This window comes from Staurois parvus, unplaced genomic scaffold, assembly GCF_062004578.1.
Source record: "Staurois parvus isolate SC_StPar_1 unplaced genomic scaffold, SC_StPar_1.0 ptg000412l, whole genome shotgun sequence".
Taxonomy (NCBI): Eukaryota; Metazoa; Chordata; class Amphibia; order Anura; family Ranidae; genus Staurois; species Staurois parvus.
The window spans coordinates 481,818-498,379 of NW_028318208.1; the positions used below are offsets into that span (position 1 = coordinate 481,818).

The 16,562-nt window shown below is 42.3% G+C and overlaps 1 protein-coding gene across 1 annotated transcript in view; it reads right to left on the reverse strand.

Annotated features, from left to right (window-relative positions):
• Positions 1–16,562, reverse strand: part of GRID2IP (Grid2 interacting protein) — a 160,847-nt gene that overhangs the window by 45,836 nt on the left and 98,449 nt on the right. The window contains exons 9-13 of the mRNA XM_089686780.1: positions 15,839–15,939; positions 12,358–12,463; positions 8,166–8,455; positions 3,585–4,001; positions 1,992–2,079 (exon numbers count right to left, since the gene is read on the reverse strand). Coding sequence (XP_089542906.1) covers positions 1,992–2,079; positions 3,585–4,001; positions 8,166–8,455; positions 12,358–12,463; positions 15,839–15,939 — 1,002 coding nt within the window. The remainder of the gene's footprint in view (positions 1–1,991; positions 2,080–3,584; positions 4,002–8,165; positions 8,456–12,357; positions 12,464–15,838; positions 15,940–16,562) is intronic.

The following is a 16,562-nucleotide window of genomic DNA, read 5'->3' on the forward strand; positions in this document are numbered from 1 at the left end:
GGCTCCTTTTTCACCTTAGTGAGGAATACACATGGGATTTGCTGTTGTAGTGCTCCCAACTGCTGCATCCCCGCAGTGCACTGGTAAAGCGTGCACTTACACCTGAACTGGAGCACTTCCTGCCCTTTCTGCCCCGCCCCTTTCTCTAGCTCCCAATCATAATGCTGGCAAGGTAAGGTGAGAGGAATATAGATAAGAATCCTCCTGCGCTTATGGAAATGGCCCACAGATTAGCAGCCAACACTTAAAACTGATACCTTAACAGTGTGTAACAATAATTCCAAAAATTAGTGCAGCGCTCTTACCCTACAATAATCCTCCCAAAAATAATAAATAAAATCAACCAACCTATATAAAAAAAAGTGCATAAAGTGTTCAGACAAACAAGTGACCTGTAGTCACCCCTGTGCCTTACAACCAGTGTATTGACTCAATGTCATAAATATTCACATAGTAAGTGACAATAATTCATAAATATTGAAAATAAACTAAACAAGGCCCCTATATCCGGGGATATATTATACGTGATGGGTGGCAAAATGTGATCACACACGAAAAACACTTAAAACTCCAAATACATAAAATTGTTCATCAACAAGTGCTTCAAACAACACAAAAACACATGCAACGTGACAGTAGTGATGGTATCGGTGGAAGTGTCAGCACACTTTTAATCCTCAACGGCTAGATTGCCTCCTCACCTCCCTTAGGCGACCCAACCGGCCACGTCACTTTCAGGATCTCCACTGGCTCCTACTCCAACCGTGGCAGGTGATTGTGTGACCATTGAAAACCAATTAATCCGTTCGTATTGCGAAAAAAATTTGTAAATGCAATAAAAACCAATTAATCCATTCCGGAGGTCATAAAAAAGTTAAAAAAAAGTATTTTATCTGTTCAAAACTCTTTATAAAGTGCATTTTAAAGGCATAGTACTGTACAGGAACATGATTAAAAAAAATTAGTGAATGCATTGAAAACCAATTAATCCGTTCGTATTGCGAAAAAAATTTGTGAATGCATTGAAAACCAATGAATCTATTCCGGAGGTCAGAAAAAAGTCAAAAAAGTCTCATCTGTTCAAAACTCTTTAGAAAGTGCACTTTAAAGGCATAAATATTACACAGGGAAAAGATTAAAAATTCATTCGTAAATGCATTGAAAACGAATTAATCCGTTCGCGTTGTGAAAAAAAATTTGTAAATGCATTGAAAACCAAATAATCTGTTCCGGAGGTCAGGAAAAAGTTGAAAAAGTCTTTTATGTGTTCAAAACTCTTTATGCACTTTAAAGGCATAAATACTGCACAGGGACATGATTAAAAATTAATTCATAAATGCATTGAAAACCAATTAATCCGTTCGTATTGCGAAAAGAGATCGTAAACTGAGGCATTATTTTCAATGGATTTTCATTTGTAAACCGAAAATTCTGTTAACCGAGGTGTTTGTAAACCGAGGTACGCCTGTACTTTCTTACATGCAGGAGACCCCATCTGAGCTCCAGGTGAATCCAGGTGAATATATCTGAGTACCCTCTTGCATAAAGGAATGTCCATCAGAGGACTTCCTTTCAGGCAGGAGAGACCATCTGAGCCCCCTTTAAGTCCAGGAGTGTCCATCAGAGTGCCTATTTACATTCAGGAGAACAAATCTGAGTCCCCCCTACATCCAAGAGTGTCCATCTGAGGCCCTGCTTACATCCATGTGTGCCCAGCAGAGTCTCCCCTTAACTTTCAGGTTGCTGAGCAGTAGGGCAGAAACTGGAAGGTACAGTTGTCCTGGAGGAAGTCCAGTCTTTCACGGCCAGTTGCTGCGGGCCAGATACAATTTAGTAGCGGGCCAGTAGAGGCCCTTTGGGCCGTAGTTTGCAGACCCCTGCCCTGTACAAAAGACTTCTGATCCAATGGAATGTTATTTCAGATCTTAAGTAATCACCAAACTGACACACAGGAAGTTTCTGGTCTGAATACAAAATCGGGTCTAACTTACGTGCAGGTTTCTGTGTTCCAAAATGCAGCTCCAAGTCCAGATACTTCACCATGTCGCTCAGCTTTTCATAGTCTGAATCCTCCCCCAGCTGCAGAGAAGAGTAGGAAGTTCAACTGTAGGCAGTGCTATGTGATGATGTCATTCTTGTAATGATGAGGTCACCTGACCTACATTATCATGGTGACCACTGCAACATGAAGTGAGGGGAAATCTTCTAATGGGGCCAGCTGCCAAAGGTTGACATTACCCTCATTTTGGGAAGATTTATACTCATTTCTTGTTGTCTATCTGGAAAAGTAAAGGGAGATTTCCCCGGTGGGCACACAGAAAGCTATAAAAGTCTGACAGAGGTTCTAACCATTCTCCACTCCTCTTCTATCCCACATGGAAGAAAAATATATTTTAAATATATTTTAAAAATATTCTTCCCAAATATATTGACATATATTTGAAATACTACAATTTTGCCCGTATTCACCGGGTGACACTGACGGCATGGGGTGACACCGGACCAGCTCCACGAAAAGGTAAGTTGTAAAGAAAGCCAGCAATCCCAGCAGGATGGATCGGATCTGCAGATTGGGGAGGATAATGGATCGGACTCAGATCCATTATGCTCAATCCGCAGATTCGAACCATCCTGCGGGGATCGTTGGCTTGCAACCTATACGGGGTGACACTGGACCGGCTCCACGAAAAGGTAAGTTGTAAATCAAGCCGACGATCCCCGTAGGATGGATCGGATCTGCGGATTGAGCATAATGGATCGGAGTCCGATCCATTATCCTCCCCAATCTGCAGATCCGATCTTTTCTGCGGGGATCGTCGGAGGGGGTGTCACCAAGTGTTATCGCACCGGGTGACACCAACCTTAGGGACGCCCCTGCATAGATGTGAACATGCCCCATAGGAAACCATGTTAAATGGGCTGCAGTAAGTTTCTGCAAAATGCATAGGTGTGAACCAGGCCTTAGTCAGGATCGAGAGCTGTCTTTGTCAGCTCAGTCTTTGTGCTGAGAGTGCGCAGTGAGTGTGCTTCCAGCACATAAGGATTGGCTACCTAGCAACGCATATGAGCGGCACAGGGGCACTAAAGCCCCCAAATATTAAATTAAATATTTACTGCCACATGCTCTATGAGTTACTGGGGCATAAATGGGTTAAGCCCTCCTGATAAGGGCAGGTGTGCACTGCAGCATGAACTGAGCTGTAGTACTGTATACCAACCAGCAGATGGGAAAGGCAGCTATTTACATTAACACTTGCAATATTAGGCCAGCCATACTTGGGTCAATTTCCGAACGATTTTTCGTTCAAAAATCGAACCTAAGAATAATCGACCGATTTTCTCTCTGTTAGTGGGGCAATGGTATCAGCCAACTTTTGTGGTTCCTCCCCATTTCGTTTATCGGGCATGTTGGAAAATTAGTGAAAAAACAACCAATTTTCGAAATCATTGGTGGCACCACCGGATTACAGAACGAACAACGTTTTCGATCGAAAGATCGTTCGGAATTCGACCCATGTACGGCCTGCTTTAGTCTTCTCAACATATAATAATAAAATAGAAAGATGAAATGTGTTATTACCAACCTGGCCCCATATTGTTCCTTCAGAATTTTCTACTTGCTCCCAACGTAGCCGTTTCACGCTCATGTGGCTGGATTCGCTCCGCCGGTGCATGCTGCGATGTGCCAGGGGCTCTAAAGGTGGTGCAGGAGGAACGGGAGGAATGGGGAGAGGAGGAGGGGCCGGGGGTAAGGGGTGCATACAGCTCCCCAAGGCCTGGGAATAGGGAGGGGGTGCTCCTTTAGAAGTCTCCTTCCTGAGTTGTCCCCTGGGGTGGTGAGGTGGTGGAGGAGGCGGAGGGGGGCTGGGAGGTGGTGGTGGGATGTGATCAGACACAGATGAATAGGTGAGGGAACTCCCGTCTTCACTGCTCCCCATTGATTCGCTGGTGGTGCTAATCGCACGTGGGGCGCAGCTCAACTGTTCATCCTGAAATGTCATCTGCAGCAACAGCAAAAAACACAAGTGAACCCCAACTTGCTGCAAAATAATGCCATCATTTACTAGCTGCTAAAAAAGAACCGAAAGCCACAATTACTTTTTTTTCTGTTTTTGGATAAAGTAGGGATGAGTTAGACTGTGTGCATCTATTGACATACACAGTGCAGCTCGGCCCCACCCCCTGCTCCCAAGAATTGATTGATTTGGTCAGGTTTTTTTATTGCTGTTTGTGTCCTTTTGGAGAGATTTGCCCTCTCTCTCCTGGCTCCTCCTACCTTTCACATGCCCCCATAGCAAGTCGCTGTGTGTATCTGTACATGTGTCTGCGTGTGTGTACATGTGTCTGTGTGTGTATGCATGTACATGTGTGTGTGTGTTTGTGTGTACATGTGTTTGTGTATGTATGTACATGTGTCTGTGTATGTATGTACATGTGGCTGTGTGCATGTACATGTGTCTGTGCGTGTGTATTCCTGTGTATGTACCAGGGGCGGACTGACGACTAATGGAGCCCCGGGCAATAGGAGATCATGGGGCCCCTGTGTCCTTGCCCACACTCAAAAAAGCCTATGAAAAAGGTACCAGTGGTGATAGCCGCGTCGGGGAGATTGACTTCAAGTGGCATCTCATGGGGCCCCCTACTGACCCCGGGCCCTTGGGCAGTGCCCGAGTTTCCAAATGGTCAGTCCGCCCCTGGTATGTACATGTATCTGTGTGTATGCGTGTCTGTACGTGCCTGTGTGTGTATACATGTGTCTGTATGTGTGTGTGTGTACATGTGTCTCTGTGCGTGTGTATACATGTTTCTGTGTGTGTGTGTGTGTGTGTGTATGTATGCATGTATGTACATGTGTGTGTGTATGTACATGTCTGTGTGTGTGTGTACATGTGTCTCTGTGCGTGTGTATACATGTTTCTGTGTGTGTGTGTGTATGTATGCATGTATGTACATGTGTGTGTGTATGTACATGTCTGTGTGTGTGTGTACATGTGTCTCTGTGCGTGTGTATACATGTTTCTGTGTGTGTGTGTGTGTGTGTGTATGTATGCATGTATGTACATGTGTGTGTGTATGTACATGTCTGTGTGTACAGGTGTCTCTGTTTGTGTGTGTTTGTTGGTGGCGAGTAACTCTAAGACCTGGCTAGTAGCTCAGGACTTGACATTTTAAGCCCTGCATTAGAGTAAAAAAATTTTGACTTTAGAACCACTTTCAGCGTGTTTGGGCAGAGGCGGACTGACCATTCGAGCACTCAGGCACTGCCCGAGGGCCCGGGGTCAGTAGGGGGCCCCATAAAATGCCCCTGGTACCTTTTATAGGCTTTTTTGGGTGTGTTTTGAGTGTGGGCAAGGACACAGGGGCCCCATGATCCCCAATTGCCTGGGGGCCCCATGAGTTATCAGTCCGCCCCTGGTTTGGAATAACCATAGATCCATTCCCAGACATAAAAAGGCAGACTCAATGGACCACTTGACCTTCCTCTGTTTGTAACAGATTTCCTCTTTAATCTTTCAGTGGAGACGCTTCCTCCGGAGAGATCTGCTCTCCATCTCTGCCTCTAGACATTAAATGGAAGGAAAATCTGTACAAAGAAGCACAGATGGCCGGCCAGATGACAACCTGTTTGCTCATTCTCTACTCTATGCAAACCTAATTAAAAAAAAAAAAAGTTTTGGCTTTAGATAATATGCTTTATTTTGCTGAGATTTCATATAATTAGTTTTATATATTTATGAACGTTTCTTGAAACCTGTGGTAAATGAATGCTGAACAGATTTTCAGATGTCATAGCCCAAATAATACATTCTTAGATAAGGAGGTATTTAGATGTCCTCCAGTCCAAAACAATGCGAACTGTAGTTTCCTTATTTTAATAGAATCTAATGTATCATGTCCAGGGGCATCCCTAGGGTTGGTGTCACCCGGTAACACTTGGTGACACCCTCTTTGACGATCCCCACAGAATGGATCGGATCTGCGGAAAGATCATAATGGATTAAACTCTGATCCATTATGCTCCCCAATCCGCAGATCCGATCCATCCTGCGGGGATCGTCGGCATGCAACCTGTACAGGGTGACACCAGACCTGCTCCACGAAAAGGTGAGTTGTAAAGAAAGCCGACGATCCCCGCAGTATAGTTCGGATCTGCGGATTGGGGAGCATAATGGATCGGACTCCGATCCATTATGCTCCCCAATCCGCACATCCGATCCATCCTGCGGGGATCATCGGCTTTCTTTACAACTCACCTTTTCGTGGAGCAGGTCCAGTGTCACCCCGTACAGGTTGCATGCCGACGATCCCCGCAGGATGGATCGGATCTGCAGATAGATCATAATGGATCAGACTCCGATCCATTATTCTCCCCAATCCGCAGATCCGATCCATCCTGCGGGGATCGCCGTCATTCAACCTGTACGGAGTGACACTGGACCCGCTCCACGAAAAGGTGAGTTGTAAAGAAAGCTAACGATCCCCGCAGAATGGATCGGATCCACCCTGCGGGGATCGTCGGCTTATTTTACAACTTACCTTTTCGTGGAGCGGGTCCAGTGTCACCCTGTGCGGTAGGTGTCACCCAGTGTAGGCTGCACCCCCCGCACCTGCCTCGGGACACTGATCATGTATAAGAACTGCTACACATTGTTCCCATCATTAGTAAGACATTAGGTTATTAATGTATTGTGTTCTGTCCCACTTCCATGTATTTTATTATGTGGTGTATTGAACTTCATCAGGTTCTATTGTGTTGTAGTATGCTGATATCTAGTAGACATTTTAAGCAACTGCAACTTGTTTACTATTTGATTTGGTTTCTCCTTCTGTCATCCCCTTTTGTTTAGTGATAGTAAGGCTGGCCATACATTATACAATTTTAGATTTACCAAAAACCATATAATAGGAGGTCAAACCTAACAACACTTTCAATTGAATCCAATTAGGCCGGCTCTTGCACTACATAGCTGAAGGTAAATCTAAAGGAAATTGGGCAGAAATTGGACAGAAAATTGTATAGTGTATGACCAGCCTTAGTTTAGTCTTAGCTAAACCCTCCCCATTTCTTTCTTGTTTCCTCAGTCAGTGTTAGGGCTCATGTACACTGCAGCTGCTAAACAGACGTTTTTTAACCTACGTTTTCCAGCAGTCAGTTTCCATCGTTCAGTAGAGTTTTCCAAACGCCCCGTGTACATGATCCCTTAGTTCGCAAAGACAGGGCATTGAAAAAGTAATTTTCTACTTACACCCTAAAAGACTGGAAAAAAACATCCGCTGTATTGCAATTGCCTGAAGTAAAATGATGTTGAATTCAAATGTTGTGCTTTATTTAAGAGTTAAGCTGCTTGTGGATGGTACCAAGTTGGCAGGTGAGCAAACTGGGCACATTGGGTCTGTCTGAGGTACGTCAGTTCATAAAGTGGCATTCAAGAGAGAACATAGCCCCCCTGACTCTATTGGCAAGCTGTATTGGCTGGCTCCCTCTGTCTGCCTGTTGCCTGGAGATTACTGGAATGTACTGGAAAATTTAGTCAACCAAAATGTAGGAGATTTTAGTCGACTAAAATACGACCAAAACTAAAACAATTTGGATGACTAAAATAAAACAGCATTTTAGTCAAAAGAGTATGACTAAAACTAAATCAAAATTTGGCGTAAAAATTAACAGCACTTGATGCCTGCTCCAGCTCTGGCTTATGTCCATCTATGTCCCGCCATCTGGAGCTAGACCCAACATCCACCCTTCTGCAAACCAGCAGAGAATCTCAGCAACCTTTTGGGCAGCACAGTGGCTAAATGGTTAGCACTTCCGCCTGGCAGTACCAGGGTCATTGGTTTGAATCCCAACCACGGCACCACCTGCCTGGAGTTTGCATGTTCTCCCTGTGCCTGTGTGGGGTTCCTCCCACACTCCAAAGACATGCTGGTAGGTTAATTGGCTCCTGTATAAATTGTCCCTAGTATGTGTATGTATGAATGTGAGTTAGGGACCTTAGATTGTACGCCCCTTGAGGGTTAGGGACTGATGTGAATGTACAATATATATGTAAAGCGCTGAGTAAAGTGACAGCACTTTATAAGTACCTGAAATAAATAAATAAACCTCTCTGTCGAAACATTGTATTTACTTCTTTGTTGTTTTTAATTCCAATGATTCCAGTTACCTCTTCATAGTCATTCTCAGGAGTCAGAAACTGGTCAGTAATGGTCAAACTCTGCCCTAGCTGCCGGCTGAGCGCATCCAAGAATCGATCTGTATCTCTAGAACGACTTGGCCGCGAGAACGTGAACATCTTCCTGTGAGTTGGGGAAGGGGGTAGGCTGCCATCCAGACTGACGTAGGGATTGGATTCAGAGCTGCTTGGAGAAGGGGCGCTGGGAGGGCGCTGAGGGCATGGGTCTGATGGGGGTGCAGAATTTTGCCAAGGGTGTCCCTGCATCAACTTCCGCTCTCCTGGTAAAAAGCAGAATACACAACATAACAAAACATATAAAATAACACAAGCAGCAATGTGCAAACTGAAGCAGCCTATAGCAAACCTCCTTCATTGTGCTAGCTGCTGTAAATACGTCTGGTGTGCTGGCTGTTTTTTTTTCTGAGCTGTATAATAAATGACAGGTAGAAATTAATTGATTGCTATCGGTTATAGCACTTTGCATAATTACCGCTCATAAAGAGTAAGTTCATCTTGACCAAAAATATAGTTACAGTGAAGGAAATAAGTATTTGATCCCCTGCTGATTTTGAATGTTTGCCCACTCACAAAGAAATGATCAGTCTAAACATCGAATGGTAGGTGTATTGTACCACTGAGAGACAAAATAGCAACAAACAATTCAAAAGAAATGCATGTCTAACAAATGATGCACTGATTTGCATGTTCATGAGGGAAATAAGTATTTGATCCCCTTCACAAAACATGACTTAGTACTTGGTGGCAAATCCCTTGTTGGCAATCACAGAGGTCAGACATCTCCTGTAGTTGGCCACCAGGTTTGCACACATCTCAGGAGGGATTTTGGCCCACTCCTCTTTGCAGATCCTCTCCAAGTCATTAAGGTTTGGTGGCTGACGTTTGGCAACTCAAACTTTCAACTCACTCCACAGATTTTCAATCAGATTAAGGTCTGGAGACTGCCTAGGCCACTCCAGGACCTTAATGTGCTTCTTCTCACCAAGCTGCTTGGCAATAGTTTGGTAGCCCAGTGTAGGTCTACAATCCTGTCCCTGACACCCTTGGACAGCTCTTTGGTCTTTGCCATGGTGGAGAGTTTGGAAACTGATTGTTTGATTGCTCCTGTGGACAGGTGTCTTTTATACAGGTAACAAAATGAGATTAGCAGCACTCCCTTTAAGAGACTGCTTCTAATGTCAGCTTGTTACCTGTATGAAAGACACCTGGTAGCCAGGAATCCTGCTGAATGATAGGGGATCAAATACTTATTTCCCTCATGAACATGCAGATCAGTGCATCATTTGTCAGACATGCATTTCTGTTGAATTTTTTATTGCTATCCTGTCTCTCAGTGTTACAATACACCTACCATTCGATGTTTAGACTGATCATTTCTTTGTGAGTGGGCAAACATTCAAAATCAGCAGGAGATCAAATACTTATTTCCTTCACTGTGTATCTATCTATCTATCTATCTATCTATATATATATCTATTGTTATAGCAACATAGTGTGCTAAACCTACCATCCAGCTAGGGCTCCTGTTCAGTACAAAAAACGTCTTTCAAAACTGCCTTTCAAAGAAGCCTTCTTAAAATCTTCTACAGCCCATGATGGCTTTGTCCCAAGTTATTGTAGGAATGAAACAGCCATTGGGATCAGCGTCTCCTAGTGCCATAGGAGGGAGCTCTGTCCTGTTCCTTCAGGCTGCACATACAGTGTATTCTTTCCTGTCACTTATGATGAACTTAGTGGTGGCAGCAGAAGAGAGTACATACTGCACATGCATGACCTGAAGGAACAGGAAAATCAAATTGATCCCATCTAACAATTCACATTAAAATCAGAGGGTTTAGTTGCATACATTTGCAAATATATGTGGAAGCCATAGTGCCTATGTCAAGGTTCCTCTGTGTACTGCGGTCCATACTCTATATTTTAAGAGTCTCCAAGTTGCAGCCCATATAGGAATAGATAAATTAAGGGCAGGTTTGCCTGGAGGGAGTAAATGCAACGGGACACATTGGACACCCAGCAAGAGCACAATTGGCAGCTGAAGGCATCCAATGTGTCCCCACGCCAAGTCCAAGATATAAAAAAAGACACCAGCCACCCCAATTTATAACTAGCCTTTGCAGCAAGGTGCACATGGAAGGAAAACAGACATCACAAACAAAAATTTCCCAGCACACTTACCAGCTAGTCTGCAAGAAAACCAAATTGACCCTGCCTGACAATTCATGTTAAAATAATTTGGAATGGAGCAATCACAGGCTGTGGTATATTACAAGAAGGCTTCTTTTAAATACAAATCTTCAAACTGAAAAGGAGCCCTGGCTGGAAAGTAGGTTTAGCTCATTACGGTTAGCACTTCCGCCTGACAGTACTAGGGTCGTTGGTTCAAATCCCAGCCATGGCACCACCTGCTTGGAGTTTGCATGTTCTCCCTGTGCCTGCGTGGGTTTCCTCCAGGTACTCCAGTTTCCTCCAACACTCCAAAGACATGCTGGTAGGTTAATTGACTCCTGTCTAAATTGGCCCTATTATGTGTATGTATGAATGTGAGTTAGGAACCTTAGATTGTACACCCCTTAAGGGTTAGGGACTGATGTGAATGTACAATACATGCGTAAATTGATGGCGCTATATAAGTACCTGAAATAAATAATAATAAATAATTATGCTGCTATGCCCATATGGGACAGCATAGTGACTCTACTTGTGCCTTATTAAATTCCTATTCTGCCCCAATCTGAGGTAGAAGGGAGAAACAAAAGGTAAGGAATAGAGACTGGTTGTCATTAAAATCTCTTCTATCAGATGTGTTACTTTCTATACCTATTGTTAGGATACAGTAGTATCTTTCCCTCAGAAAGCTATCCCTAGACCAGGGGCGGACTGACAACTCATGGGGCCCCCGGGCAATAGGGGATCATGGGGCCCCTGTGTCCTTGCCCAAACTCAAAAAAGCCTATGAAAAAGGTTACAGGGGCATCTCATGGGGCCCCCTACTGACCCTGGGCCCTCGGGCAGTGCCCGAGTTTCCAAATTGTCAGTCCGCCCCTGCCCTAGACTATGCTGAAGGAAGGGAACAACACCCTTAAGCTAGCCATACACTAGTAGATTTTTGTATGAACATTTTGTACAAAAATTCTCATCAAAACATTCGATGGCTTGACAATTGTTCTTTGGAAGTACTTAAAAAAATATTTGCTTTTAACATTTGATTTTGGAATGAATGACCTTTTCCCAACAAAACCACATTCACTGTTAGAAATTTGTTTGTGGAAGAAAAAATTTCCCTTCCGCTCCATCAAATTTTCTCATCACTGTGGTCAAAAACGGATGTCGATATGACCCCATTGACGATTAGAAACCTGAATGAACACTCTTGAAAGGAAAATGTTTAAACAAAATTCTACTAGGGTATGGCTGGCTTTAGAGAACCTTGCAACTCTTTCCGTTTTCTATCCCTTACTCCAACTTTTTCTTTATGAAGCAAAGCATTCATGTACTGAAATTAAAGTGGTTCATTCCCCCCCCCCAAAAAAAGAAAATTGACCCAACATGTTTTAGCACTTCCTTGGGTGAAGCAAGGCAAAATGATAAAGTGTCCATCAACATGTATAAGTTGACACTATAAACAGAGATAGAAAAAAGATTAAGAACTGGTGTGTGTGAGCGGCTCATCTCAATTGTATAATTGTATAAATTACATCTTTCAACACTTTCATATGCATAGGCCAACTAAGTTCTTTGATAGTGCAGTAGTAGCTCCATGAGCCTGAAATCTAGGGTGAGCCGGCGTGTTCTTTTATACTTTTGATTATTATGTTCATTGTGTGGATGTACGTCATAACTCCGTTGTTTATGTATATTCCTTTTGATGTATTGTAGACTGTATTGCAGTTGAAGCTTTTCTCTCTCTCCCCTGAAGAAGCCCTTGTTGGGCGAAACATGTAGGGAATTACTGCAACAATACAGGCAAGCTTCAGTTTTTGTTTTTACAGTATTGTAATTAAATACTCTTTTTCTTTCCCTTTTTCTTTTTTTTGTAAGATTAAATCAAATGTATTGTGATTTTTAAATCTGTTTATCATTGTAAATTTGCACCCTGAAAATCCCACACTATCTAGCTCAACACTTTCATATGATGTTGAAAGTCAAACATTACACCTACCTGTTGTATGATAGAGGTTACATGATGCACGGGACCTCATACTGCTAACTTTTCCTGGGTAACTGTTGATAAAACGATTTTCCAGCTCGGCATAAACTGCTGACATCTAGAAAGAAAAAAACAGGACAGAAATACAACTCAAAACCCAAAACAATGGAAGCCACAACATCATCACAGTTTAGAAGGCCAACAACCATATTCAGTAATATTTGGTCAGTTCACCAGTTTACATTATGGGTCTCACTTGGCAACACTCACAAGACTTATTGCCAGATCTACAGTAACTATAGTTTAAAGAGAACCACTCACCAATGGGTATTGGTATGCTGTAATTTTATTCTCTGGTCTTGATCTGTTTTAAGACCTAACTTATACTGTGTCTATTAAGTTGTAAGGTTGTATTTTCTCCCCGTCAAAGCATCATGAAAAAATTGTTATAAAACAGCCTTTCTCAGCCTCTTCAACACAGGAGGAACTCTTGAAATAATTTTCTAGTCTTAGGGAACTCCTGCTAAAAATTATATATAATTATATAATTTTATATATAATAAATATATCTACAGCTCATGATACATTAGTGTGTTGCTTAGTGGGGAGAATGCTCAATGGGAAGAATTACCACTTTAACCATTTCCCATCTGGCCCATGTACATGAACGGCCAGACGGGAGCAGTGCAGGAGTGGGTTGCCATTCATAAACAGCACCCGCATTTTCAGGCTGGGTGCGCTCCCTGGGAGCGCGCAGCACCACGATCCAGTGCCCGCTGTGTCATCTGGACATCGATCGATGTGCGGGACCTCTGTGTGAGGTCCCGATCATGTGATCACTGATAGGCCAATCAGTGATCACATGAATAGTAGTAAGCAAGATGTCACTTCCTGACATCATTGCTTACTACTAGTGAAATCTGTGAATGATCACAGAGGTCACATGGTACAAGACTATTCACAACAGCCTTGCATCATGTGACAAGCTGTGACCAATCACAGTTCTCACAGTATTTCTCAATGGCTGCAGGAATGCAGCCAGAGAGAAGGAGAAATTATTGATTTTACAGCCTTTATGGGTGTAAAAGCAATCCGTGTAAAAAAAAAAAAAAATCTTCATCACCCCCCACAAGCAGTACAGGGTCACTATGGTGACATTGTACTGCTAGGGTGACAGTATGTAAAAAAAAAATCATAAATAACAATATAAAAAACTAAAATAAACATTTAAAAAATTTTTTTTTTAAATTATAATTTTTGGTTATAAACTAATTTGGGTTATTTTTTTTTTTTTACTAAAAAGATAACCGAATAAATTTTGGCCAAGATTTATGATGAAAGATTATTTATTTGCTAAATTTTATAAGAAAAACTTTTTTTCAAAATGTTTGGACATTTTCATTTATATAGCAAAAATAAATAAAAATCTCAGTGGTGAATAAATACCACCAAAATAAAGTTTGATCCGTCTCAAAAAAAATGCTAAAAAATTCATATGGGTACAGTGTTGCATGAATGCGCAATTGTCATTGAAAGTGTGATAGCGCTGAAAGCTGAAAATCGGCCTGGACAGGAAGGGGGTGAAAGTGTCCGGACTTGCAGATAGCTAAAAGATCAATGGTGTCAGTGGGAACTTATCTGAGAGGCAGAAATTGCTCATTGCTCAAAAAACCCCTAGCAACCTCTGGAGGAACCCTGGTTGAGAAACCCTGTTCTAGAAGGTCATCCTATCTATTGAATGATCCTAGTGGTGACTCAAAAAAAAATGTCATATACAAAAGTGCTGTTAGGATTACATGAAAAAACAAAGGCTTTGTTAATTCAGTTCTCCCTCCCCTAGCAGCTTGTAGAGTGTATGAGATGTGAGCCCTGAGCTCAGGAAGGAGGCAGGTTGGCTTACCTAAAGGCAGACTAACACTGCGATGACATTTCTAATCGGACAGGAAGAGAGTACAAGCGAATAACAACACACACATCCATCCTATCAGCACTGCTATAACAACTGAAAGTATAACTAAAGGCAAAACATTTTTTTATGTTTTGGATAGAGTGGAGAGAGATGAAAACACCTTATGGGTTTTTATTGCTGTCTGTGATCCCATTAGGGAGATTCACCCTCTCTATTTGTCCTGTTTGCTGTTATCGCTAAGAGTGGAAATGAAAGAAGATCCAAAAATTTGAGTTGTCACCAGAACAGGAATAGATGGGAAATCTTTCAATAGGGACACTGGTTCTAGTGAACTTGGTGGCAACCTGAGATTTCCCTCAATTTGGAAGGATTCCTCCCACGTCCTGTTGCGGTTATGGAACAGGAAATGAAGGGACGTTAAATGGTAAGTTAAAAACATTTTTTTTTTTTCGTTTTGGAGAGAGATTAGAACACTTTTTGGATTTTTATTGCTGTCTGTGTCCCCATTAGGGAGATTCACCCGCTCTATTTATCCTGTTATCGCTGAGTGGAAATGAAAGAAGATCCAAAATTTTGAGTTGTCACAAGAACAGGAATAGAGGGGAAATCTTCCAATAGGGACACTGGTTCTAGTGAACCTGAGATTTCCCTCAATTTGGAAGGATTCCTCCCACCTCCTGTTGTGGTTATGGAACAGGAAAAAACTGTTAAAAACTAATTGAGATTTAAGGGTTAAGGTTCAGAGGAAGGATAGGGTTAAGTCTTTGGGGAAGGCCAACAGTTCACCCTTGTTTTTGACACCTAAAGCCCTGCACTGTTGAAAAGTAACAGATCACCACTACGGTCCCTACCCTGCTCCTTCAAAGATATAAAAGTTGAGGGACGGAATGACATACTTACCTTGTCTGCAGATACCTATGCACAGGGATCCCATGACATCCAATAATAGGGAAAAATGCCAAGGTATTAGTCAGGTGATTTCTGCTAAAGAGAGGTCCATTCAGTCTGAATACTGATCCTCCTCTTCAGCATAGACCACAAGATCATATTGTCTAAGCACTCATCTACATAACCAGTCACCCTAGGTTCCTGGAAGTGGTTTCCACAGCCAGCGCAAATATTTCAGATCATCTGCTACTTTCTGTGATTTTAAGAGAGGTCTTTTTTAATATATTATATTTGAGGATCCAGAATATGCTTTTGTTACAAGCTATAGAAAAGACGTTGATTAGTCCAGAACTCTTCTTTTAAAATGCTTACAGTCAATGATATAATGCCCTTGATATGTAATTTTGGCCAGAACTGAATGAGTGTTGCATCTATATGTAAACAGAATAGGCACAAGCAACCTGTGGCTCGCCCACTCTTATTTATCTACACTAGGATGCCTAATAGTTGTCTTCAAATCCTGGAACATGTACCCTCTCAATGACCAGAGGGCAACTGGTTGCCCATTCTTAAGAGAAAGGGCATAGCTACTTTTTATAATAAACATACTAAGCCAAAAAACTTCACCTCAATAAAATATACCAAAAAAACAAACACATACTATAAATTTTGGAAAGTTAATCATATACACTATACCATTTTGGGGTTAGGAGTCTCTGGTAAAGATGTCCCATCTCCTGCTTGTCGTTCTCCATGGACCACTCGAGGAGCAACTTCCATTGAGTCACACTGTGTTACTGATCAAGGTTAAAAAGGAAAAAATGCATTTATGGATGAAAACATGAACTTTCATTAGGTGATTTGTATGTTTAGATAAAATAGGTTGCACTGTATACAGATTCAAACAACAGGTCCACTAGTAACCTATCTCCTTTTATTTTTTTTTTTGCTTTAAAAATTGTCATCAAGGAGCCAACCAGTTCAGCTTTTATTTCGTTTCTTCTGAGTCTCTAACTGTTTTCTGTAAGCTCTGCACTACAAGCACCTCAGGAGTTTTTTAGATGCCTGTGCTTGAACCAGCATTCACACCGGGTGGAGCTGATCCATGGATAACGCTTCAGGCTAACCAATTTATTCTTTATTGAACTGGACTGAATTCCCCTTGGTTGAACTCCAGGAGGGATGGATTTTCTAAAGTGTGTTCCTCACTGGCCATTTTTTCCATTTGTCTAAGGACATCCCATGTGAACTTTCCTAGCCAAATTTTTGCAAGCCTTCAGAAGCATACACATCTTAAGTGCTCCTGAAAAAATTTAAGCCCAGATATAACAGAACCGACCCCAGTCTGCAAATGGGTACTTCCGTTAGGACACCGCTTCCCCATCCGAACACCGACCACAGACACCACAGCAGACCACAC